Consider the following 27,247-nt stretch of genomic DNA (forward strand, 5'->3'; position numbering starts at 1 on the left):
ACATTTCACTAGATGGATTACATGCATGGAGTGAAAGGCGAAAAGGATACTTTTTTTTACTGTTCCGGAACACATCTGTGCATTACATGATTATTCATTGAGCACATCCTATCTTTACGTCCTCGACATATTTCGTCATGGGGTTTTCAGCGAAAGCTGCTTCAGATCACAACAGGGGCCGTTTTTTTTTTTGTGTCAGGGCTGTCCGCCGCTGCCGCCGGTGTCCGTAACCGCTATCACTTGAAATTAAAAAAAAATATTCCTGATAGAACGGGGCAGGAGGCTACGACATATAACGGATCGGGTTCACCTTTCCCTCTACGGTTTAACGAATTCACTCTTTTGGTCTTCCATTTCGGTTATAGGGCTGCCCTTCGTATACCAACAAGCGTCTTATCTGGCGTGTGCACTGATGTCGCTATAGCGGCCGCGGTGTTGACACAGCACCACGTAAATGGCCGTGAGCCAACATTGTATGGTCTCGCTGCGAGGTTATCGGAAATTTATCGATTTATCAAGGTTATCGATTTTGTTTTGTTTGTTAGCTTCAGTTAAAAAACGGTGGTGATGTTGCCTATAAGGGAAACCGACAGTCGTCCTATGCGAGACATATGAGAGCATCGAAGATGGTCAAAAAAGATTTAAAAAAAGCAGTGCCAACACCAAGACATCTTTACATTTTCCACAAACGGCATTGTAGAGATTAATTTACATTATCTTTCGTACTTTCTATATCTGTCTATCATTGACTGAGCGAGACGTAGATGAAAAGACAGGGTGGGTAATCATTGTTTAGCTGGTTTGCTTTCCTGCACCAGGGTCAAAGGAAGTAGGGCTGGAGAAACGGAAGGAATAATAATACTTGATTGAATTAGTTTCGTGACCGACTCCTTTGTCCGCAAAAGAATATCCCGTCTGCAATTCATTTCCAAGCTTTCGTGTGAGCATAGAAAAGAAAGAAAGAAAGAAAGAAAGAAAAAGGAAGAAAGGAAATAAATAAAGAAAGAAAGAAAGAAAGAAAGAAAGAAAGAAAGAAAGAAAGAAAGAAAGAAAGAAAGAAAGAAAGAAAGAAAGAAAGAAAGAAAGAAATAGTCTCATTTCGCAATCAGCTTTTACACAGCACGCAATCAAACAATCAAACGCTTCGTAGCTATTACGAGGAAGCACTGCATCCATGTCTCAAAGGCGGTAGGCTGAGTGGAAAAGGCTTTCATAATTATTTTTTTGCGAACTTTACGCACTCTATCTGACGACACGCCTCACTGACTATGTCACCGCACCTTAATGGAACTCTTACGAAACAGGGACCGCCTTGCCCACGCCTTGCGCACGCATTTCTTTTATTTATGTAATTCCGTCTCTTTTGCAGACTGACGTGTTTCCTGGCACGCTTGTCAAACCGGGAACTCTTTTGGCACGCTTACGAGACACCGGAAGGAAATGGAAGTGGTCTTACTTTTTCGCTCTTTTTTTTTTTGCGTGCCGACAATGCGTTCAGGAACAGGAAGCCGCACGCCTGTCGGAGAGGTGCAGTGTTTTTGTGCCCGAAAGCACCTGCATGACGTATTGGCCGGAGCTATAATCCATATAGACTGCAAGACATGCAGTAATATGTTCTCCACTAGCAGGAAACACGTCATAGTGGACGTATACATCAAAGGAGAGTGGATTGAGGAGTGATTCTTGGCCTGAAAACTTGCGTCGTTGTGACGCAACTTCCGTTCTCCATCCCTCTTGTCCGCACCACAAAACCCTACCTAAAAAGAAAGGGCGAGAAAAGAAGAGCGGTAACCGGAAACATGAATACTCCGGTGTTGAAAATAGAAACCTGCAATGACAGATTTGGTGGAATCTCAGCGACGTCAACACTGGCGATAAACAACATCCTTTATCGTTGCTTCGCAAGCGGCGTTCGTCAATATGCGCTCGCCTAATGTGCATTTTCTGAACCTATGTCATGATGTCGCGGGCACTGCGATGTAAGCCCTGCGACATGGCAGAACCAAAAATAAGTTTGCCCGATGTACAATACAATTTCGCCGCTACTCGCGTTTCAAACAAACATATTCTTGATGATCCATGTCGGGTGATCGAAACAATAAGCACCGTCACGGAATTCCGACCGTTCTAGCCAAACAGCTATAGCGATGTTTTTAATTATCGCAAAGGTAAAAGAAGGGAAAAAAAAGCCCGTTTATCACGCTCTGGCTGAACTTTGTGTGTTTTTTCGCTTGATTGAGCATGATTCGGTCCGCCATAGTGAGTCAGTGGTTACGGTGTTTGCCTATCGACCCGGAGGTCACGGGTTCGACCCCTGCCACAGCGGTCGCATCTCGGCGGAGGTGGAAAGGTAGATAGATGCCCGTGTACAGTGCGATCGATGAAATATCCAGTGCCCTCCACTACGGCGACCATCATAATGATATTGTGGCTTTGGCGCGTAGACCCCTAGTTATTATTATTATTATTATTATTATTATTATTATTATTATTATTAGTAGTAGTAGTAGTAGTAGTAGTAGTAGTAGTAGTAGTAGTAGTAGTAGTAGTAGTAGTAGTAGTAGTAGTCGTGGTCGTCGTTGCCGGAGAAACTGGGTGCGATGTCGCAAGCCCCGTGATGGAAGCCCTGCGTTGCTTGCACTGCGCGACAACAGTTCCGTTTGCGCAATTTGCAACACATTTCTTGCCGGAAATCGTTTCTCGAACAAACACATCCTTTATGATCGATGTTAAGCGATCGAAACGAAGCGCCTTCACTGAATTCCTGCCGTTCTTACCGAACTGACAGCGAGTCATCATTTTGTTTTTAAATAAACACTACTTCGTGCGCCAGCTCCCCCCCTTTTTTTTTTCGTGTGCTTCGACATGATTAAGCATGATACGATTTGACGTTCCCGAACCACAGTTAGTTTTCTTGCCTTTCTCTCTCTCTCTCTCCCCTTCTCTCTTAAAGTGCGAACCAACGTGTACTACTCCAGCTCGGTTCTCGATGTTTGAATGGCTGAAGTTAACACACTCACTAGATTATATATATATATATATATATATATATATATAGTTGTCCCACCTGGTGATTCGAATAATCAACACTGTTCACCGGTGGTGATGTTGGCAGAACACGGCGTGAAGCGAATCGCTTGAGGATGCAATGCCAAAAGAAAAAAAATATTTTTCAATTCGGCACTGGGTGCTATTAGTTGCGAGTCTCCATGTGTTAAATTTGACCCTTTTCTTCCACTCTCCCAGCCATGCTCTCCTTTTCTCAATCATGCGTTTGCATTAAGTACATCGCCACCGTTGAGTCATAGGCGCAACCAGATTTTTTTAAGGGTGGTGGAGGGTGTATGTGTGCTTAACAACACTTTATGCAGATTTATCAGCGCAAAAAAAAAAAGACAGAAGTTTTTGAGAAGAAACAGTGAGAAATCTGTCTAAATAATCATGAGCCAACTCGCCCAAGCAGCAGTTTCAACGCTTTATGTATGTCCGTGCGTACTTATATATGTGTACGCGCATGTATATATAGACATACAAAAATGAAAATTCCCGAGCAGGGGGGGGGGGGGTCAGCTATTTGACAACGCCAATGCTTACACCTGTAGCTTCTTGTTCCTGCTTTTTTTTACCTCGTTTTTGTCGTCTAGATCGAGGCCTTCATGAAAAGAAATAAATAAGCTTGGTTGAGTTACGGGTAGGGTAACTGTTGTTGTCAGATGGTTATTATAGCCACCTAGTTCGCAGCTGCACGCCCTTCTTTTCACTGCCACTTGAGCAAAACGATTGCATAGCTCACCCAACAACCTTGCTGGAAAAATACCTTTAGCCTGTGTAGAAGGCGCGATGAAGCGTCAACGCGAATGTGAACCCTGCGCGCCGCAATTATGCAGCTTCGCTGTTAGATAAACAAAGCTTGTTTTCATTAACACGTCGCGCGCGTATATACGTGAACAATATCGCATCTCTGGGTGGCAAAACTGTTTCCTGCGTCTTCGTGGTTTTCTCGCTCGCCGTCTCGCCCTTGGGGCCCCGTTTCCCGAGTGCCGCCGTGGCATTGGCCTGCTTACATCGGCTACGAGCACATCTGGTCGGCTTCTCAAGGTTGCATCGGGTGCTGCCTCCTTTTCACGTGAAGAAGTAACCAGCTGAAACCCTTGTGGCAATCGCCGCAGAACTCAGCTGACGACAGCCTTGCGTAGACTTTACAAGAAAAAGAAGGAATGCCGCTTCAAGCCATTGCAGATTAATTTTGAAAGGGCTCTTCGGGCAGTGCCGTGGTTCGAAAGTGTTAGTCACAACTGCGTGGGTACAGCCTTACGAAATCGACAGATCCTGAAGCCAAGAAAGGCAGATGTGTGTGTGTGTGTGTGTGTGTGTGTGTGTGTGTGTGTGTGTGTGTGTGTGTGTGTGTGTGTGTGTGTGTGTGTGTGTGTGTGTGTGCGTGTGCGTGTGCGCGCGTGCGCGTGCGCGTGTGCGCGTGCGTGTGTGTGGGGGGGGAGAGGGGGGGGGGCGTTTTTGTTGTTCGTTTTGTGAATGCTTAGATGGCCTTATATAATCACTCCGTGTTCGAAGACGCCGGGAGAATGGTTTCACTCAACACTTATTTCCAACTAAAACACGCAGACTATATCAGAGCTAAGCGTAGAGGTGCATCAGTATTTCGCGCTTTTCGGCCACACGTACTTTCGCTTGCACTGCATGCACACTACAACGCACACGACAAAGTGAAATCAGCATTGCGCACGACAGTCACGTGACACAAGGCAGACCGGGCGTGGGACGGACAGGAAGATAACTTGTTATCTAAGACGACCATGTTCAAGGCCATGTATTTTAAGAATGAAGACATCTGGAGCGTCCTCCTCTGGCGTTGTAGGAAAGCATGAAAAGTGAAGCGTCAGCCACGTCTGTGGCACGTACTCAGCTACGCGCACTTATCGAACGCCGATCTCCAAGGACAGCGGTTTGATGTGCAGCGGGACATCGTTTTGTACCAGAAGGCGACCGGTGATATTGGCCATAGTTTGTAATTGAACTCCTGCCCACCCGGGCTTGATGTCTATCATCGTACAACAGTAGATCGATAACGTGACAAGGTGCAATGCTTTGATTGATATGTGGGGTTTAACGTCCCAAAACCACCATATGATTATGAGAGACGCCGTAGTGGAGGGCTCCGGAAATTTAGACCACCTGGGGTTCTTTAACGTGCACCCAAATCTGAGCACACGGGCCTCCTTCATTTCCGCCTCCATCGGAAATGCAGCCGCCACAGCCGGGATTCGAACCCGCGACCTGCAAGGTGCAATGCTCGTGTGGAGCATCGTTCATAGCATGTAGAATATGTTAATTACGTGTATATATATAGGAGCTGAACGCGTATATTACACTATCATTCATTCATTTATTCGTAGTATGGAACAATTAAAGTCCGGTAGTCACAATACTGTTATAAGAGGCCTCATTTGAATAATTAACATTATAGCAATTGGCACATTATTGGCAACATAGTGATAACGTCATAGTAAATTAGGTTAACGTAGCGCATGACCAAATAGAAAAGTTAGCTTGATGGCGTTCATAACGCTGCATGTTGTTGTCGAAGTGGGAGGCAGCAAAACAAGGAAGGGAACGTTGGTTAACGCGCATGACAAGACATGCGTAACAGCAATGATAATCGCTGGCCTTTTATGAGCCAAAACCGCGAAGGTATTATGAGTGGTGTGGTGGTGGGCTACTCCGGACTGAATTTGACAGGGTATGGTTCATTAACGTGTGCCTAAATCTAAATATACGAGTGTTCTTTTCATTTCGATCTATCGCAGGTTCAATTCCAGCGCCGTGGCGCTGGAATTGAACCCGCGACTTCGAGCTTAGCAACGTGATGAAAAATAAAATATGTACCGCATAAACGGGAACCAACAGACAACCAAGCCCAAGAAAAGTACACGGGGTGTTATTTGTTGTAATTATGATAAAAAAAAGAAACAAAGTTGGCGAAAAGACAATATGCCGCCAGTAGGGGTCAAAGCGGCAACTTTCAAATAACGCTTCAAATAATCCTGCAATTCAGCAAAGGCAGCGTCCACTGTTATGTTTATTTAAACATTAGAGTGTTTAATTACACTCCCATGTTAGCGCTGCTCGTAGCCGTAACGGTGAGTGTGGAACACGTTATTTTTTTTTAAATCTTGCCTACAGGTTCGTTCTGTCCGCGGCAAGTTGTTTTTAGTCCACTTTAACTAGCTTGTTTACGTTCATACCATGGTTACTACAAATAACGTCCCCTACATTATCCTTTATTTGATCATCTGTTTGTTCTCGTTAAGGTGGTTTCCAACAAAAAAAAAAACGAGTCCTTAAATGCCACTGATTTCGTTCGCAGTATGCGAACGAAATGAGAGATACCCAAGTCAATGCAACCGAAGTCAATGCTGGTAAATACAGAGCAGCTCTAGTTTTCCAAGGAACGCTCGTTGTTCAGGACTTGAAGGTGCATGTAATGTGTAGAGTTATAAATGTACATGTATACGACAACATGCGGCCGTTTCGTTGCCGAGTGGCGATCGATATCGCGGCTATCGAATCAACAAGCCCAGTGAAGCCGAGCGCGCCGGAAATAGCTGTGGTCTTGTTGATGCGCTTCGCGTCACTGGCAGTGCGTGCCACCGCATGCAGTGGTATAGACTCGCGAATGCGGCATGATGCTATATATGCATGGTACTGGGTTGCGTGTTGTCTGGTGTTTGCTGCGCCACTCTGTTTTTCTCGTCGCCGAAATACCAACATCGCCATTAGGACGAGTGGACGTATACACGATTTTTTAAACTGGGACACGCATAGCGCATGTTTTGCAAAAGCTGCACACAAGACGCAACATGATGCGAACGTAGACGGGTGGGCGGATGGACTGACTGACAAAGATAGATAGATAGATAGATAGATAGATAGATAGATAGATAGATAGATAGATAGATAGATAGATAGATAGATAGATAGATAGATAGACAGATAGATAGATACGGATAGACAGATACGGATAGACAGATACGGATAGATAGATAGATAGATAGATACGGATAGATAGATAGATACGGATAGACAGATACGGATAGATAGATAGATAGATAGATAGATACGGATAGATAGATAGATAGATAGATAGATACGGATAGATAGATACAGATAGATAGATTGATTGATTGATTGATTGATTGATTGATTGATTGATTGATTGATTGATAGATAGATAGATAGATAGATAGATAGATAGATAGATAGATAGATAGATAGATAGATGGACGGACGGACGGACGGACGGACGGACGGACTAAAAGGTGTCTTTTTGCGAACGTAAGCAGCGAGACAAAAAGAAAAAAAAAAGTGGAAATAGAGCGTGCGTTTTGACGACCTTCGCTTTAGGGTCCCAATTAGAATTGTCACATGACGATGTATACCATTACTCCCACCACCATCATCATCATTCCTGCGTGCGTTTGCTGTGTTCTAATCTAGCCATACTTTTTGGCGCTTGTTTCATCATGAACATATCCCTGTTGTTGACGGTCTTCCACGGCATTACATTGGGGGTTTGAGGCAAGCAGCCGTCATTTTCGCCAAGACGAATGGACGTTGCCAACGCGACATCTCCCATCGCCATCGCTTGTCAACCTAATACGTGACGCGAATGGTAGGCTGGAAGTATTGAAACGAAATGCGCCCTCGTTTAGAAAAATAGAGCGCATCTACATGGGCGCATTAGTCGGTGTACGGAGCATGGCGTGGAACAGTCTGAACGTAAAGGCAATCGATCATTGTCAGTTGCCAATGTACCTTCTCTACATCACTGGCAGAGAGAGCGCTGTGTTCTCTTTGCTCGTGTGTGTGTGTGTGTGTGTGTGTGTGTGTGTGTGTGTGTGTGTGTGTGTGTGTGTGTGTGTGTGTGTGTGTGTGCGCGCTCGTGTGCATGCGAATGTGGTCGAGATAAATAAGGTAAAAATAATGCCTACGTGTCACTGTGCCACTATGTCGCACTTATCCCTAGCAGTATCCCGTTGGCAGTTCGCTGTTGGGCGAAAAAAAAAATTGTAATTACTCTCAAGCTTCTATATAGCCGGTGCGTGAGTTGGTCTCGGCAGCGTTTGTGAGGTTATTCAAAAATCATCGATTTAAGTTAAAGCATGTAGCATGCCACGGCACGCAAGTGGTCCGTGGCGTAGAGTGTCTTATAAAGACTGCCGGAATGACCTCGTGCTGCAAGTTAGGGTAATATGGTATTCTCGGTTCAACGACGTATTAAGTAAAGTGAAAAGTTGGGCGAGTTGGTGCTGGTTCATGATGATACGGGGCGCGAAAAAACGACACACAACAGAGCAGAAGTACACAGACGACGCGCTACTAGCAACTGGAATATTTTATTCAGGAAACACCATTTATACCGCAGTGACGTCAACTTTAACCCAACGAATCGACCAAAAAACTAAAAATACATGCTCAGCATGCCTATAAGTAACGTTGCAGATAGGCTATCTCCCCTTCCTGCAGACTGATAGAGGGGTGGCTGATGCAATCATGCCCCTCCTCTGGTTCATGATGATACGGGGCGCGAAAAAACGACACACAACAGAGAAGAAGTACAACGAGACACACAACAGAGAAGTGGTAGATGCCTCAACGTGCGGTTGCGAGAGCACAGCAGCTCTTTAATAGGAAGGCCGTTCACGCATCTGGCGATGCATTGCAGAGGATGCGATCAGGGTAACTGTAAGCCGGTATTTGAGCAGACAACTGTAATCTACAGGCACAGGGGCTCAGCGGAGAGGGAGATTATAGAAGCCCTCTTTATCCAGAGGGAGGGGCATGATTGCATCAGCCACCCCTCTATCAGTCTGCAGGAAGGGGAGATAGCCTATCTGCAACGTTACTTATAGGCATGCTGAGCACGTATTTTTAGTTTTTTGGTCGATTCGTTGGGTTAAAGTTGACGTCACTGCGGTATAAATGGTGTTTCCTGAATAAAATAAATGGTGTTTCCTGAATAAAATATTCCAGTTGCTAGTAGCGCGTCGTCTGTGTACTTCTTCTCTGTTGTGTGTCGTTTTTTCGCGCCCCGTATCATCATCAACGACGTATGTTTGCCTGAAATTCGATCTCCTGACTCCTATATGCTCGGTTTACTTTAACATTGATCATATTCAACAATATATTGCGCTACAATTGTGCGCGATTATTGTTGCATGTGCACATGCTTTTGCTTTCATGTGCCTACGGAGAAATCATTGCTGAATTGCAGGACGGCCATCGACTTAGTTTTGTTGGGGAACCTTTACGATGTGTAAATTCCCGTCAGCAATCGTTTTGTCTGTGTACTGTGTGATATACTCTGAAACACACTTTGTCTCATTTCGAAGTAAATGCGCTAACCTGTCAAATCAACGCTCAGATGAAACAAATCCTGAGCCATTTAAAGGGCGCGTTTGGAGTGCAAGTTTCATGAAAGGTGTCTTGCAGTAGAATGCACGTGGACTTCATGGAAACCAAAATAATTCATAAAAAAGGAAGGCAGGCAGGCAACTTCTTTGCCTGCCTTTCTTTCGTCAACTTCTTTGCGTGCGTGCTCATGTGTTCTTGATATAGCTATGATGATGATGATGATGATGATGATGATGATGATGTGGTGGTGGTGGTGGTGTCATTCCCTCTATAACGGGTCGCCGCGTATGTGGCGGCTTGGTAATGAAAAAAAAACAAAGTATAAAAACCCCCAGTTAAGAGAAAAAAAAGATAAAAATAAACAATTAAGGAGGATGTGAGGGATGACCTACTCTAAAGAAAGATAAAGAAAAAGAAAGAAAAGAGAGGGAGGGAGGGGTCTGTTCACTTCGCGACCCTTTTAAGAGATGACATTCTCCATCTTTCCAAGAGCCTCTTAGTGCGCTCCACCGCTCCTCTTTTCGTCTCCCCACGTTCACCCTCAAAACCCAGTGCGACATGCAACGGAGTGTCTCCTCTGGCATTGGGGTTTAATTTCTTTGCACTGCACAACAATGTGTTTCATTTTTTCGTCCGCACACTCGCCTCCTCTACTTCGAGGTTCGATTTCCTTGCACTGCAATACAATGTGCTCAATTGTTTCGTCGACACACTCACAGACTTTACACAACACGTCCCGCTGCTTGCAATCTATAGTCCGCTGGCGCTCCAAGGTGCGCAGGGCCCCAGCTCACGCGTCGAAGAGCAGGTTGCTTCCAAGGCTATTGTCACATATGGACACCACGCCAATAGTCCACTTGTGTTGTCCATATAAGGTAATAGAGCTCTTGCAGCCCCTGCAGCCACAGCCCATCTTACTTCTCCTGGACACGGTCGTGCACATACTTCACATATTTCTGCCATGTGTCTGCCTGTATATGAAGTGAAGGAGCCACATTTCTTCTCAAGGCGGTATATGCGGTTTGTCCACTTGGTGCGCATACACGTCGCTGAGAGGCAGTCAAAGACCTGTCGGGGGAGTCGCTCTTTCCGCAGAAAAGGCAAGCGGCCACGGTAGGTCAGTTTGCTTGCCGCCTTCACTGCCTCGAAAGTGGACCACCCGAGGTCTCCTTGAACAGCCTCGATAGCTAGTGCCCCATGCGATCACTAAGCAGTGGGGCCGGCCGCTCGCTGCCGTCGTTCCAGCCATTCCCTGGTCGCATAAGACGCACCGTGAACTTCATCCAGCGCCATCTCACGGCCGCAAGCCCACGTCGTCGAATGTGCAGCGATCTTTTCAGATGCAGATGTCGCGTGAAACGTGAACCAAGTAGGAGCAGGCAACTGGCCAATAAACGATTGCGTGCTATAGCTCGCGGTCTTCATTGGTGCACGTATGCATTCGCGAATCCTCTGAGCTTGCGAGCTACTAAGAGCTACTAAAATCCAACTGCGTAAAATTAAAAAAAGAAAGAAAGATTGCACCGCAGTGAGAGCACGATCCGAAATGCCAAGCAGGTACGTAGGCAGTTAATGATTGATATGTGGGGTTTAACGTCCCAAAACCACTATATGATTATGAGAGACGCCGTAGTGGAGGGCTCCGGAAATTTAGACCACCTGGGGTTCTTTAACGTGCACCCAAATCTGAGCACACGGGCCTACAACATTTCCGCCTCCATCGGAAATGCAGCCGCCGCAGCCGGGATTCGAACCCGCGCCCTGCGAGTCAGCAGCCGAGTACCTTAGCCACTAGACCACCGCGGCGGGTCACGTAGGCAGTTAGCGATTCATAACACGCGACTGCTCGGTGCTTGTAAGTGGCGCTTGTCGGACTTCCCTTGGTTTTGTTATTCTATTGAACATCAATATCACTTTTGCAGTAAAAGAGAGACGCACGTAAATATAGGACCTGTTCTCATGTTTTGCTGGTGGTGATCAAGTGCTGAGACAAGACAACACGTCATAAAAAAACTGCTATATTACTACGTCCTGCCTCCTCCGAACTGGGCCCACAAATAGGTCGTGCGTGAGCACGCTGCTTACAAACGGAGAATGAATGAGACATACATAAGAAGAAGCCTGACGGGAACAGGCCGAGCGCGGTCAACACGTCATTTGTTGTTCGCATCGGGTGGTTTCGGAACACGCTGCAGAACACGGCCTGCTCAAGAAGAAAGTGAAAAAGAGAAGAAGATAAGAGCAAAACGCGAGGGGGCGAGGTCGGACGCTGCGAAGTGAGGGCTATCAGACCTAAGCATCGATCGGCTATGCAGGAAAGTGGGGGGTTAATGCCGGCCTATATAAGAACGAAGTGGGCGCGTGGCACGCGAGACACCCCGTATTCACGTGTGGGTGGGTTGCTGCGAAGTTCAAACGAGCACATTTGCGTGAGAGAGGCGCCGTTCCAGCGTGTCCACCGACCCACTGTTGGCGCTGGGGGGGAGTCACCGCGTGCGCGGCCAGCCGCTTACCACAACCCCGTCCTCCTCCCCTATCGGCTTCCGTTATGTCGAGCGTGACGACAGGTCTGCCCCGCGCCGACGACGCGGGGTCAAGTTCAGCACCCTACCGCTGCTGGCGGTCGGAGAATGAGACTTTGCGAAGTGTCCACGTCGAATGTTAAGAAGTGTGGCAGCTTGGGCTAGTTGGTATGGCATGACGATAGTTATAGCGCGAGAACAAAACGACGACACAGACACAGTGTCTTTCGTGTCCTTCTTGTGTCTGTGTCGTCGTTTTGTTCTATGTTAAGAAGTGTGGCAGCTTGGGCTAGTTGGTATGGCATGACAATAGTTATAGCGCGAGAACAAAACGACGACACAGACATAGTGTCTTTCGTGTCCTTCTTGTGTCTGTGTCGTCGTTTTGTTCTCGCGCTATAACTATCGTCGAATGTTAAGGTTTGTGGACATGCCCCTAAGTGATAAAATTAGCTGGCCGCAGTGCGGCTGGAGCTTCAACCTGACCTACCGACGACCTAAGAACATTGGCGAGCAAATAGGTAAAACAATGGTGGTAAAAAAATGCTGAGAGAGAACGGAAAGAGTAAGTATTACGTCGGGGAGGAGTATTTCCAGCATCTGCACATCTGCGCCTTTCTCGAAGCTGTCGCTCAGCCTGCATCTGAAAAAAAAAATATGCAGGTGAATTTTGGCGCATTTTATTAACTAGCCCAACTCACAATTCTCTTAATAATCGAAACCGTCTTCACAAAATTGTTTTTCACTGGAAAGACTGTGAAAAAAAAAGTACGACTAAATCCTCATAATCACACTGTAGTTTTACCTTGTATAAAATTAAAAAAAAAACTTGTTGATTTCATTTGTTGTACAATTTTTTCTCTGGCTCATCCGTGCGCACTTAGTACTTTTGTTCACATAAAAAGCTCACAGTACGCGTTTAGCTATTCATTACTCGTCAATAGCTTTCTAAAAGAACTTCCAGAAACCTATATGAATAGTAGTGTTGAATATATACGACAAGATAAATTAGGAGCACCCGTGTGCTCAGATTTGGGTGCACGTTAGAGAACCCCAGGTGGTCGAAATTTCCGGAGCCCTCCACTACGACGTCTCTCATAATCATATGGTGGTTTTGGGACGTTAAACCTCACATATCAATCAAGATAAATTAGGAGAATAAAGACACAAGGATATGAAATGGGAAACGCTGCTGCTGCTACGCGATTCGTCGCAGATTTCTCGCCGCAGCTGTCCCCTCGTTTGCGTGTGGATGCAGGAATGAACAGGCCGTGGCAAATTTATTTATCGTTATTATTTTCTTGGTTCCCGGCGCTTTTTTTATTTCGGTCCCACACAGTGTGCAAATCTTATTCAAAAAATGAAATGGGCCGGCTCGAGCGGCAGCCGTGTTATATACTGCAAAAAAAAAAAAGAAAACAAGCGCGCGTGAGCGCGAGTCCAACGGGATTTCGGGATGCACCGGTGCGAATCGGAAGGCAGCCAGTCCGCCGTCAATCGCACGCGACGCGACCCGTGGTCTACCTCGCGCAGCTGCCGCCAGGAGGATGTCGAGGCCCTCCCCTGCCCTCCTCTACCACCCATCACCCCTAGCGTACCTCTTCGCCCATGCAGCTCAAACCCTGACCCTCCGAGTACTGGCGGCCAAAGGGCCCCTGGCCTCCACCTGCTCTTTGCTGCAGAGTCGCTCGGAGCGACCAATGCCCCTAGTTGTTTCCTTTCTTTCTTTTTTTTCGTCTTCATAATATTCTGCGAGGAACGGGCAGCTCCTGGTTAGCCATCTGGGAGGCATGCCCCAGAGGCTGCGACTCATATCCGGTCGAGGAATTTGGCGCCACGTTGAATAAAAGAAAGAAAAAAGAGAAAATACGTTTTCCTTGCACATGGGTTCACGTGGTGCGTGTTACAGCGTTCGCAGCGCCGCTTAGTACAGCGCGCCACGTGTGCTTTCTTGATCTGTTACAAGTTATGGCTTAACAAATTACCTAAGAGTATGGTTCGTCCTTGCGCTATACCGTGTTCGCTATAGTTCGTCTGACTCCTGATTGACACTGTTCTTAAAATTTTAGAGCAGGGATCTCAAGATCTCACCAGTTAGCGGGCCGTAGTCAGTACATTTAGTCTCCCGTTAGCTTACAAGACGTTAGCTAACGTTACCATTAGACAGGAGGCGTTTATATATGGGTCGCTTCTCAAGGAGATTTGACTCAAAATTTCGAAAACCATTTTGCTAATTATCTCGATAATGATTGAAATCTGAAAATCTGGGCGTGTATTTGAAAGTATAGTTTTTTATACATATCACATGGTGATGTTTTAAAACACGGTGACCAGATGGGGTGCCTCACGAGTAAAAAAAAAAAACTATTTAGACACCTTACGTCTGTGTAGCCCGTAAACGTACTTATTACGTAAGATACGAAAATAAACGTTTATTACTGAAACAGTGATGGGAGGGCTCCCTAATCCAGGAACTCTATAGCTTCGGATGCCCTTTCGGTACTGGCGACGCCGACGAGTTGTCACAGGTCATCCAGGTCCTCGAGGGCGAGTTCGGCCTCCCAAGTTTCGGTTACGTGGTTGTCGCCCGTCTTTGGCACCCGCTTCACGTTCGTCTCAGGTTGCATGTCGTGGTTTTTGTGGCACTGTCATTGAAAAAGTCGCGTGCCAGGGTGCCATTTACGTTGCAGTGTGGGCACATAAACAAAAAGAAAGAAAATGGGACGAACACAGTCATGCGTGAACCGAGTAGCTAGCGAAATGTTTCTATCTATCTATCTATCTATCTATCTATCTATCTATCTATCTATCTATCTATCTATCTATCTATCTATCTATCTATCTATCTATCTATCTATCTATCTATCTATCTATCTATCTATCTATTTATCTATTTATCTATCTATTTATCTATTTATCTATCTATCTATCTATCTATCTATCTATCTATCTATCTATCTATCTATCTATCTATCTATCTAAAATGGGACGAACACAGTCATGCGTGAACCGAGTAGCTAGCGGAAGGTCCGCAGGTCGCTAGGGACTCGCCGGGACCGCATGTTTAAGACCGCTTCTTTGTAAGGTGTCTTGCACCCTGCACATTACGCAATTGCTTCTTTGCTACCAGCATTTCTATCTTGTTTCCTCATCTGAACGGTTTCTGGCAGCTAATACTTGACACTTAACGGCGGTGGCTTAACGTTTAGATCTTGGCTTTTCTTTTCAAACCGGTGCATAAACATTCGTTTTGTTGCTGCTGCTTCTGCTGCTGCTGATAATTATGCCATTATTGAAGTGGTGCTTTAATTCCAGAGTTCGATTTCTTCGTCTTCAGTTGCGCGTGTAACGGCCAGCCAGGACACGATGATGAAGCTAAGGAGTTCTTGTTTTTGTGGTTCTACCGAACGAGCTCGCCGTAAGAGAATATATTGCAAAATGCAGCGAAGTGCATTGAACTAAAATCACTAAGCAGCAGCAGCTGGAACAACATGATGCATTTTTCTAGAATATACCGGGCCACTTATTTCATTACATTCTTTTTTGACGTAGCATATCTCGGAACAAAGTTTCAGGTCTGACTATAGTTTTCAATATGACTATTAAAGCTTTTTCTCTCTGTGTACGTGCTTACTTCATATTTTAACACTGACAAGGCACTACATAAAGAATCGAATTCAGAAAACTTTTTTCCTCTTGTCTGGTCTTCGCAACTGACCGTGGTTGCCATGGCTGCTCTGACGAATAATTGAGCTCAAGATTTTTATGTGAGTGAAGGAAGCTCTTGGGGGAGTGCGGGTGGGAGGGTGAAGCGTGTTCCTCCTCTCTCTGCCACATCCGTCTGTCTTCATCTATAACGCCTCCCTATTTTTAGTTAAAAGTAGAAGTATAAAAAACATCCCGCTCGGTTCACTTGACGCGCATCCCACATGGTCATAGCCCGCAAGCACTGTATACTTCTATGTTTATAACGGCCCGGTCTTATTGGCGCGTTTCACACTGAAATGTATTTACTGCTTGTTTTTTCTGTGTTTCCTTCCATAAAAGTGGCGCCTAGTATGACACGGTTGCGTGATCACCCAACTCGCGTCACGCAAGTACGTGAGATTTAGTAATAACCGGCAACGAAAATACACTTTCTTCGTGCGCTTCCTTGACCCGGGCTGTTGTCGAGTTTGCGATTAAATGTAAATCTGTGGTTTTACGTGCACAAAGCACTATACGGTAACCATGTATTGAAGGCTGTGGATTCGTTTGACCATCTGTAAGCACATAAATGTAAGCACTACTAAGGTTCTTGCATCCCCCCTCCTCCTGTGAAAATGCTGTGGCCAGGAACCGAACCCGCGTTCTTGGGGACTCGAACTTGCCTCAAGTGTGAATCATTAGATATTCCACACTTTACGAGCAGCTTAATCACAAGCATTTCCTTCTATTTGGCTTCACTATTTTCATGAATAGGAGGAACCATTTATATCCATGACAGTACGTGTATTGATTGATCTTAAATGGGGGTTTGAGCGTCAAGCAAGTTTATTCGTTGCTTCGCGCGAGGCAAAGCAGCTAGCTCAATGGTTACTGGCGAGCGACCACCACAGCTACCTGTCATCGGCGTCCTCTTTTCTGACAACGGAGCGTCTGTAATTCGAATTAGCTTCTGATCAAATAAATAAATAAATAAATAAATAAATAAATAAATAAAGCTATCGATTGATTTATCAATTACAGTTGATCGATCGATCAATCAACCCACTTTTTCGTCTACTCGTCAGATATATCTCAGACGTTAAACAAAAAAAAAATTGACTTTTGAAAGGAATGGCATAAATTAGAAATGCGTAATTGTTCACACTCTATGTAGCGCGTTTCTCGCAGGAATCTGTATGCACGCGCGAACCATTTAACTGGCGATAGCTAGTATCAGGCCGTTTTCAAGCATTGTCTGCACGAATGTGGTAAACACCTGTAGATCAGGCTTCTCCGCATTAATAGCCTTTGTGTGGCAAAGCCAGCTTAACGTCGTCCTTTGTTTCAAATTGCGATAGTCGCTTTGTTGAAAGTGACTGTGCGTACGTAAAGCGGATGTCGTTACTTTGTTCTATACCATATACGTTCCAGCCAAACTTACTTTTTATTAAAATTGATAACGATGTTCCGAAAATGATAACTTTGTGAATAATTTGTCGCACGTCATGATTATGATTTAATTAGTTACGAAAAAGAAATGTATTGCTCAAATAAGCTTTTCGCTATTGCTATAATTAACAATCAAATCAACGCTTCAAAATGTTCGTAATTCAGTTTTACATGGTCTGAAATGGGACGTAACGAGATGCCTTCGAAAGTGATTGAATCTTGGGCGTACTGCTTTAGCGAACGCCCATGGAGATCACTTTCTCTGCGTCTCTGAAGCCTTCCAAGCATTTAAACTGAAATTAACTGCGTTTAACTGTCAGAAATAATACCTCCTTATTGAAAACGATACTGAATCAAAGATAACAACGTATATCGCACGAGGGAACAACTACTTGAAAAATCTCCCTTCGAACACGCCTAAAAGGGCACAAAAGAGAAAATTGATATTTTTAATTTAAATATACTTATTATTTGAAAGTTCTGAAATCATGACACTTGCAGCGAGGAGATGCTTTGTAAGCTAGAAAACACGCGAAAAGGCAACACCACGCAAAAATTCCCGCACCAAACACCGCGACGTCCTCAGAGAGAGGGAGATAAAGATACAAGGAAAGGCAGGGAGGTTAACCAGACGCACATCCGGTTTGCTACCCTGCGACGTCCTCAATTTTCAAGGCTTCTATTAGGCCCCACTAAAAGAAAAGTAAACTGTCCTGTGGCTTTCCATGTCCGGTTTCACAAAATTTCATTGAGGCAATGTAGCCAAAATGTGCAAAGTATACTGAAAAGAATGAAGATATCAGCGTGAAATTAAAAAAAAAAAGAACTTTGCCCTTCCTTTATGTCTCTATTAATGAACTTACAATGGTGACATTAACGACATTAGAGCCCTTGGAGTACAATTTATTAATGCAAATCAATGCAATGTTTCACTTTAGCGTTCCTTTAAACAGTGAATGCCGAGGCAAAATTCAAAGTACATATGCAAACTGATCTCACAAAATTAATTAATTAATTAATAATTACCTAATTAAAAATAAGGTGTTGTCTTGGCGTAAAATCGCTTCCAATATTTTCGTAGCGTGTTATGAAGACATTTTTCATATTTTCTCTGAAAGTCATTCTTTCAAGGTTATTGACCAACCCTGATTCAGGTATCGACCCAAGCGACGGTCGCATGCAGCAATTTTTGTTTTGTTTTTTACTTAGCGTGCAAGGAAACAGTCGAGCGGCATGTGGGTGTCTTTACGCGCGCCTCTAGATCAATTCACGATTGAAAAAGTTCAGTTGTAAGCAGCCTTGTCTCTAAGGGAAGGGTCTCAAATATCCGCGCTACACGTTTCCACACACAGTGAGCGGTAGGAAACACGCACGCACGGGTGGTTTTCCAGCCGCGCAAACAGGAGAGCCGTTCCCGATAAGTCGGGGATTCCAGATCGATGTATTTTCTTCTTCTTTTTTTGTCGTTCGACGGTCTCTGTTTGGGTATACGGGGCATCAATCAGGCGGCAGATGATTGGTTCGCGTGCACACGCTCTACCCTCGTTGTCTATAGCGGCGCATTTGTTAGTTCGGAGAAGTCCACATACAGTACTCGCGTTTCTGTTCGCGTGGCGAGCGGAGCCCAACGTTTTTTTTTTTTTTTGCTTCGTTCTTAACCGTTTTGAGACCGCGCGAAGGCGACGTCTTTCGGCTCGTTTTACCGAACGATTGTGCGTGCAACAACTGAAATGAGAGTTCATGCGCATGCACTGCAATCTTGCGTGTTGGTTGTGTCTCGTTTGGCACGCGTTAGAAAGCTTTGTAGAATGAAATCGGAACTGCAATTAGTAGTACAATTGCACCATCAGTGATCCTGCCAAATCAACTGTGAACAGTATTTTATATGGTGCTATTAAATAAACGACAGGAAAGGAAACATGGAAACTTGCGATGAAAAATTCCGTAAACGAGAGTTGAGACGTTAAGAAAAGTTGACTTGTTTTTTTTTTTAAAAGCCGTTCAACCCTTGAAGAACACAAGTGAACTTGTCGAAACGACTACACGAGCAAACAACTACGGTTTCCGGAATTTTTTCTAGGTGCATTTCTAATTGTTTTGTTGCTTGTTTAATAATCGCACACTGTTGAATATGTAGGTAAAGACATGGTGGTGAGAAGTTGCAACTGCGCGTTTTCTGATAAGCGCGCACACATTGCACGAACACTCATACTGCTGCCAAAGTTAATATCAACTCGAAAAACACCGAAACAAAACAAGGCGAGTAAAACCTGAAGACACGACAAATTTGCACCGGCGTTACATTTCATACCGTGCTTGTACACACGAAACAGATGGTACGAGTGAAAAGGTTTTGTTTGCATTTAATGTTCAGTTACTTTTTATTGAAGTCAGAAGTCGATGGTTTCTTATATCTCAGGCACTAACGACCACATGAAGGCACTTTCTTGCGCGTTTTCATTGATTAAATTTTCAGGGCTCCCGTCCAACGTGCAATGCCTTACTTTGTATTGTATTCGAACTGTGTTACGTCGTGGGCCTCAAGACTAATTGGTGCTGGAAGTAAGACAATATATCAGCAAGTACTACAGAAAGGACATGATGTAACTTTTCAATTGTTACAAGGCCACCACGTAATCATCAATAACGAGCATGCGGACGCTGCAGCAAAGTACGCTCACGAAATGGCATGATGAATCCCATTCCACTGTTGAGAAGCGACGCAGCAGCAAGGATCAAAAAGCTCGCGCACAATGTCACCAGGTCTCTGTGGAACAAGCCCGGGGTCCTACACACTCGTCTTCATCGTCTGGACCCATACCTACGACTTTCCTTTCCATCTGGGCTCTCCAGATCTGAGACAACCGTTCTATGCCGCATGTGGCTTGGGGTGTCTTACACGAACGCCTTTGCTTGCAGCATCGGACGGGCAGACAGTGCTGCGTGTGATCATTGCGGCGCTGACGAAACCGTCGAACATATTTTGTGTCAGTGCCCTCAGTACAACTGTCAGAGACAGTCCACGTCAGCAGTGTTTGCACGCCTCGACGACCAGCCGCTTTCCGAAAAATTAATTTTGGAATACCGGAAAGATCGAGCTTCTCGCCAAAAAGGGACAAAGGCCCTGCTGAAGTTTCTGCGATCGACCCACCTTGTGGAACGTTTGTGACGTTTTAGTGTGTTTGTGTGTTTTCGCTTCCGTCCCGCTTTTTTTCTCTCATTCCCTTTTTCTTAATTTTCTGTCTCATTTTTCCCCTCCCCGGTGCAGGGTAGCGAACCAGACACTTGCTTTCTGGTTAACCTCCCTGCCTTTCTTCAGATATATATATCTTTTTCTTGAAAAAAAAAACGACGACTGCTTGCACAACCGTTCGCAGGCCACCCCGTATGTAGTCGCTGGATCTTGACCTCCAAGTACATAGTGCCGGTGGGAGATTTCTCCGGTGCGTTGTTGAACGATAAAAGTTCGTACCGTGCACTTTGCTGAGTCCCCCTTTTTTTTTTCTCATTGCCCATTAGCAGAGATTGCCATGTTTCAGATGGATAACACCGGTCCATCACTGCGTGCTTTACGCCTTCCCAGTTTTTTCTCCTGCACAACGTCGCGATGAGCGCCAGTGTCAACGCCGCCGTCAGTGTAAGTGCTAGCGCCCGCTGCTTCACACACATGGTTTCATTTAGAGGGAGATGGTGTAGTTTATTTTATCCCGCATGTGCTATCAAAACACGCAAATAACTGCTTAGATGCATTCAAGTTGATTGATTGATATGTGGGGTTTAACGTTCCAAAACCACCGTATGATTATGAGAGACGCCGTAGTGGAGGGCTCCGGAAATTTCGACCACCTGGGGTTCTTTAACGCGCACCCAAATCTGAGCACACGGGCCTACAACATTTCCGCCTCCATCGAAAATTAGATGCATTCAAGTAAGAATCGCATGCAGCGCATTGCGCGCGCACAAAGTGATAAAAAACGAGTTCGTCATTTCCAAACATATAAAATACAACTGTCGTCATTGAGAAGTCATCACTGACAAGTGCAGCAGCGTTGGCACTGAAAATAATAAACCAGAAAAAAAATGACTGCAAGAACTGCGAGGTGCGCGCGGAAACGCGCACGCATCTCGCGGCGCAAAGGCCTCTTTTCGCCTATAGCGTTCACTTAGGGTGGTACCACCTATACATTTCAGAGCATTAGCGCTTGGGGCGGATAGCGACTAGAAAGCCTGAAAGAGTTCCCTGCCAGATACGTTACAGTCTGCCTATCGTATACGGGTTCCATTAGTATAACGTGAAAACCATGGCGGCTCGGACGAGTTTCGGGCGCACGCAACTGCTGAGTAAAAAAATGCTATTATACCTAGGGAGCCGCAGCCGGCACTGTAAATGAACACTTCGTAATTTTTTTTACAGTTGCGCCTATTTTAGTATATATTAGCTGCCGATGCCAGCACCAGAACAACAGCGAGAAAAGTAGCCAAGTAACCAATGTCTTTTTTTGTTGTTGTTTGTCATCGCGACCTTTTAAAAGTAGTCAACCTGACAACGCCGTGCAGCTCATGCAATATTAAGTGCTGCAGTTACGGTGCCAGGTCTCCACCAACTCTCCGCCTCTATCGTTTTTTTTTGTTTTTCATTTGACATGCTGGTATATGTATGACGCGTATCCGCGCACGTGGCGCTCACTGTTTTATCATTATTGATGCGGAGCTGCGCTGTTTCCGTTTACGGCGACGCACACACATGATAGACGTGCGTTATACGCGGGAAGTGCTGCGTCGCGTGACACGAGGGAAGCCGTCGATGGAGCGCACCTCGACCGCGTTCACAATTCGCGCCAGCCTCGTAATGGAAACGCGCACAGCATTGCACTTGCACTTCTCTCGAGAAAAGCGAGGGGAAAAAAAGAAATCCTCTCCTATAAGAGAACACTGCCGTCACGCACTTTCTATTCAGACAGATTGCACCCAAGAACAAAAAAAAAGCACGCCATTACTTACAGCATGAAAAGACGCAGATAAGGTGATATGTATGCGACGACACCTGCGTTTTCAAGCAAACTAACTTCACCAGAAGAGGAATAACCTGGCAGAGCGGGAGCTCGGGTTTCCGTTTGTATCATAACTCTTTTTGTCCGTGCTTGAATGTGTGTGTTTTTTTTTAATTCATTTTCTTGCTCTTTCTCTTATTCCTTTTTTTTCTTTCTTACGTTTCTGTTGCCCCTTACTCAGTTCAAGGTAGCAAACCGGATCATTTTCTTCTGGTAGACCTTCTTGCCTTTCTCTTAACCTTTCTCTTTCTCTCTCTTTATCCGTTCGTTCCTATGGGAACATATCATAGAAATTGATTGATTGATTGATTGATTGATTGAAGAACAACCATAAACAAAATTGAAATGAAAGAACATACAAATTCCTGTCAATGGAAGCAGAACATACGACCTTCATTACATGTGCGAGTGAACACGATCAATTCGAAGTTAGTCTCACTAAAGGTCAACTACGTGCTCACTAAAGTACCGCAAGTGGTTGAAATTTCCGGAGCCCTCCACTGTGTTATACCTCATAATAATATCGTGGTTTTGCCATGTTAAAGGCTGTAGCAACTGCTAACTCGAACCGAGTCTGCTCGATGGGATGAAAATGAGTAGTCCTCCTTTTTGTGTCGCACAATCTGGACACACAGCTTTGTTGTGTGAACCGGGGTGCCCGTGCCTTAGCCATACGTGGTGGGGACACACAGGCGCAGTATGATAGGTGTTCAATGGCTAAGGGTCCTAGATAGGTCCCAAACTAGCTTGCTCAATCGTCCGATGAAGTTTTTTTTTCTTATCAGTCATCAAGTTCATAACAACGTGTGATCAAATCCCGGCTGTGGCGGCTGCATTTCCGATGGAGGCGGAAATGTTGTAGGCCCATGTACTCAGATTTGGGTGCACGTTAAAGAACCCCAGGTGGTCAAAATTTCCGGAACCCTCCACTACGGCGTCTCTCGTAATCAAATAGTGGTTTTGGGACGTTAAACCCCACAAATCAATCAAATCAAGCTCATAACAATGAAAGTGTATATAGGCCTGGCAAGTGTCGAGATGGCTTTAGTCATGCTGCCTGCTTATGATAGGTTTACTAATTTAACGTACGTATCAAGCGAACACAGCACAACCGACACGGCACCCTATATAACGTGCGTGTACATGGTAGGGTGGGGCTTGGGTCGTCACGACTTTTATCTCTCAGTTCAATCGTGTCGAGTTGACGTCTACTACGTATGTGGTTATGTGTCCCGCATCCATGCCTCTTTCATAACCATGCCTAAACTTAACCCAGCTGCGCACTTGCGGTGGCAAGTCTGAAGGATGTGCGGAGCTGGACGGACTTTTTGCTTTTTCAGTGGTTTTCTTTCTTTCCTCCTACATTTCTTTTTTTTTCCTTTTCCAAATCATTACCGTGTTTTTTTTTCTTCTTACTTCTGTTTATTTTTAGCATCATCAAGGCATCGAAGAACAAAACGAAGGCTGTGTTATACGTGGTTTCTGCTGCGCTACGCCAAGCGACGAAAACCATACCACTGCACGAGAGCAGCAAGTGCTATATAGAAGCAGGCTATTTGTACACGTCAAGGAATCACGTTCAGTAACACTCAAACTTAGGCAAGTTGGTGTGGGTTCACGGTTGAAAACGGCGCAAGAACACGAGACGCAAACGAAGATGATACACAAGGACGGGCGCCGCTATTCATCGTTTGTCTCTGTTTGTATTCTTCGTTTGTCTTCTTGCATGCGCCGTTTTTACCCCACGTCAAGGAATTAATTCTTCCCGCGCGTTGCGAGCACGAATGCTTCTTGTACGTTCCCTAGCACGCTGTGCTACTTTTCATCTGGCGTCGTCTCACGTTCTCTGCACTTAGCAAGCGTCCGTTCTTGTACAGTCCGACTTCCTTTTCCTTCGGGGGCGCGAAATATATATGAGTGCGTGACCTGACAATTAACAGCGAGGCGAGCACAGCGGAGCACACGTTGCGCTGCGCACGCGCAGTAGAATAAAATAGGTAGGCGCTTATCAGAGAGGTCATCTCTTGACATCTGACCCGTCGAAGCGCATAAGATGTGGAAGACCGAGCGCAGCTGATTCGACGCAGCACACGAAAATGCGAGACGCGTCAGGGTGTCACGTAAACGTTGTTGCAATCGACATCGCTGTGCGCCAATGTACAACTGAATCGTTAAAGATGTGACACATCACTGGTCACATGACGTCTTAACCTTATATACAGGTTTCAATATTCTGAAATTCTGCGTAAACAACTAAGTTAACATTTTCGTTAACAAAAGTGGTGTGCAATTAGCAAATAGTTGGCATTACTGTTGTTTTTAATTATTAAATAATACACCACAACCACTACTTCGTTTCTTCTAATCATTGTTGCTTTTTTTTTCCGAGATCGGCACTGTTTTAATAGTCTGAAGTTTTGTGCTTTTTTTTTCTTCCCTTGTCTTTTCGGTATGACTTCTGTTTTCTTGTATGTGAACGATGTGGGCTATGTCTATCGCCACTATGCTTTTATATTTCTTCTGTTGCTTTAATGTACTTTTTTGTAGCTGTTATATTTTGTTGAAACTTTTCCTCTTTCTGGTTTTATATTTTATTTTACTCTAGGTTGTTTATTTTACTGTTCATTATTATTTTTTACTTGAAGCGGTTGTTTCTGGGCGGGCTGATTAATTGACCAATCGATCGATCGACCGTTCAGTTAATTGATCGATTGATCGATCAGTCAATTGATGGATAGATTGATTTACTGTGTGAGTGAGTGAGCAGAGCTCTGTTCACTCCCCGATGTGCGATGTTGGTCGGCGAACGCTAAAGAACTCCTCGTTGTCAAAATTATGCGGAGGCCTTCTCCACAACATGCATCATAGTTGTCATACTTTTGGCGTGTGAAAGCTCAGAAGGCATTAATGGTATTAAGCAATTTCTTTAGAAATTAATAGCGAACGTTAGGTGGAGACCTAGAAATTGGAGTGTACTTTTAACATTCGTCGACGGGCGCGCAACGCTAGACAATTTGCTTTTGGATCTCTTTCTTCAGAAACATGAACTGTAAGCCTTTTTCGGACAGTGTCATTTGAAACGCCCGGTTCATACGACTAGCTGCCGACCATTGCTCTCTCTTGAGTGACCGTAAATAATGCTGCACGCTTTTTTTCTTTGTCACGTGCGAGGCGTCCCTCTATCTTCCCGCCGCCGCATTGCCACCCTTTGCTTGTTTCATAAACTTTTACGCAGTCCACTTGCAATCGAACCTTACATCCCTCCCCCCCCCCCCCCCCCATTTTGCAGGTCATATCGCATTGGCCATGTCTTTCAAGTTGCCCGTCAACGTTCCCGCACCGCTACTTTTGCTGCCTCATTTTTTCTTCGTGCAGCAAAAGACTGGAATGACCTCCCCCACCATATTGCAGCAATCACCTGTCCATCAACATTTATGCATAGCGTCACAAGCCATTTTTCAAGCTAATTCATGGCTTTTTTTGTACGTTTTTTGTAACCCCACCCCTTATGTAATGTCCCCCTGGGGACCTTTAAGGTAATAAAATGAAATGAAATGAAATGAGGTTCCCGTGCCTCCCTTGTGCAGGTTCCCGATTCGATCCTCTTCCGGATGCGTGACGTGAGGAACCTGACCGACTTCGTGAGCCAGTTCCTCGAGGGCTACCGTACGTATCAGGAAACGATTCAGGACCCGCCGCCTCCAGTCGCCCCGCTGCATATCGCTTATCTCTACGAGGGTCACGGTAACCTAACCTCTTTTCCTTACTGCCTGTCCCTCTTCCTCTACCACCGCCACCTCTTCCTCCTCGCACCCGTCTTCGGAACCGTGGCTCCTGGTGCCGCGCTGCCTGCCTGCCTGCCAACCTGCTTGCCCATTCCGTAGCCGGCACCAGTGTCGTCAACAAGAAGCTCTACCGGATCACTTCGTGGCGATGCACGTATATATCGCACGCTGTATACAACTTCTCTCGCACATTCCGATCGCGTCTTTTAACCGCATGCCGCATCCAACTTTCATCACGAGCGCACCATCTGTCACACACACTGCATGAATGTATGTATACCGTGCGAGCTGCGTCTCACTATAGTTCGGTGCAGTACGTAGTGGCCTTCAGCCTCACTTGATTTGGGTGTCGACCGGTAAATTACCGAGGCGCTGCCACATTTGGCAATACCGCGAACGGTGTGGTTTGCCGTTAGTATTGAGAAGACTGAGTTTCTCGAAGTCAGGCGCCGCTTAGCGATATATTACGTAACAATTAGGGGGGAGGAAGTGAAGAACTACAAAAATTTCGCCGACCCATCCAATCAATGAATTAAACATAACTATGAGAGTTTCTTTCTTTTTTTGTTTTCTCAAAGTTTATTTACTGCAGCGTTCGATTTCGCATTTGTTTCTACTGTTTTTGTTATTTGCTTACTTTTGTTACGATTCGCATTTTTTGTTTACTTCAGCTGCCTTCCTGGTTATTTATTTCGATCATAAATCATGGGACGTCGTACTACGTCACTCAACATGTGCAGGAAAGCGCTAGAAATTGTAATGCTTCCAAAACAGGCGCTAGATCTGTGGCTTTAAAAACTGCGTTTACTAAGGTTGTTCTGCCACAAAAAAGCTACAGATTTCTACCATTCTATGACCACGAATCTGCTACCGCACTCTTTTTTTTTTTAATTTTGCACGTGGCCACTCTTGTCCAGCAACGAATTGCAGTGATGCGGTCGCGCATTATCACAGGACGTTAGAAGCGGCTGGAAGGCCAGACACAGTAGCCTGGATCACGCGGGGGCCAGAGCTATTGTTTCGCTGCCTTCGCGACAGATGGCGCCAGTCACCTTGTCGAATTTTGCCGCGCCTGCTGTTTCCTTCAAATTTTCGTTTACGCGGGTTGTTGAATTGTTGCAACTTTGAGGTTTATTTAAGCTTAACACATATAAGTAAGAATAATATCAAAAAAGGAACGTGCCTGTAGTATATGTGTATCCGTTAGGGCAAGTAATTTTAAATGTTCAGAAACATATTCAACATACTCTATATAATTAACAGTGAAATTAATTGTCATTATATTATATTCTGTGGTGATGATGGATTTATTCTGGTCCAGAGA

At 45.1% G+C, this 27,247-nt stretch overlaps 1 protein-coding gene across 6 annotated transcripts in view; it reads left to right on the plus strand.

The window, feature by feature from the left end:
* LOC119179337 (uncharacterized) overlaps nucleotides 1-27,247 on the plus strand; it is a 57,636-nt gene that overhangs the window by 5,587 nt on the left and 24,802 nt on the right. For 2 of the 6 annotated variants that reach the window (XM_075882079.1, XM_075882081.1), the window contains exons 2-3: nucleotides 25,726-25,804; nucleotides 26,023-26,073. In XM_075882079.1, the coding sequence (XP_075738194.1) occupies nucleotides 25,726-25,804; nucleotides 26,023-26,073 (130 nt within the window). Of the gene's footprint in view, nucleotides 1-25,725; nucleotides 25,883-26,022; nucleotides 26,074-27,247 lie in introns of all 6 variants that reach the window. The other 4 variants (XM_075882078.1, XM_075882080.1, XM_037430406.2 and 1 more) reach the window with 2 other exon arrangements.

Source organism: Rhipicephalus microplus, chromosome 2 (assembly GCF_043290135.1).
Source record: "Rhipicephalus microplus isolate Deutch F79 chromosome 2, USDA_Rmic, whole genome shotgun sequence".
Classification (NCBI taxonomy): Eukaryota; Metazoa; Arthropoda; class Arachnida; order Ixodida; family Ixodidae; genus Rhipicephalus; species Rhipicephalus microplus.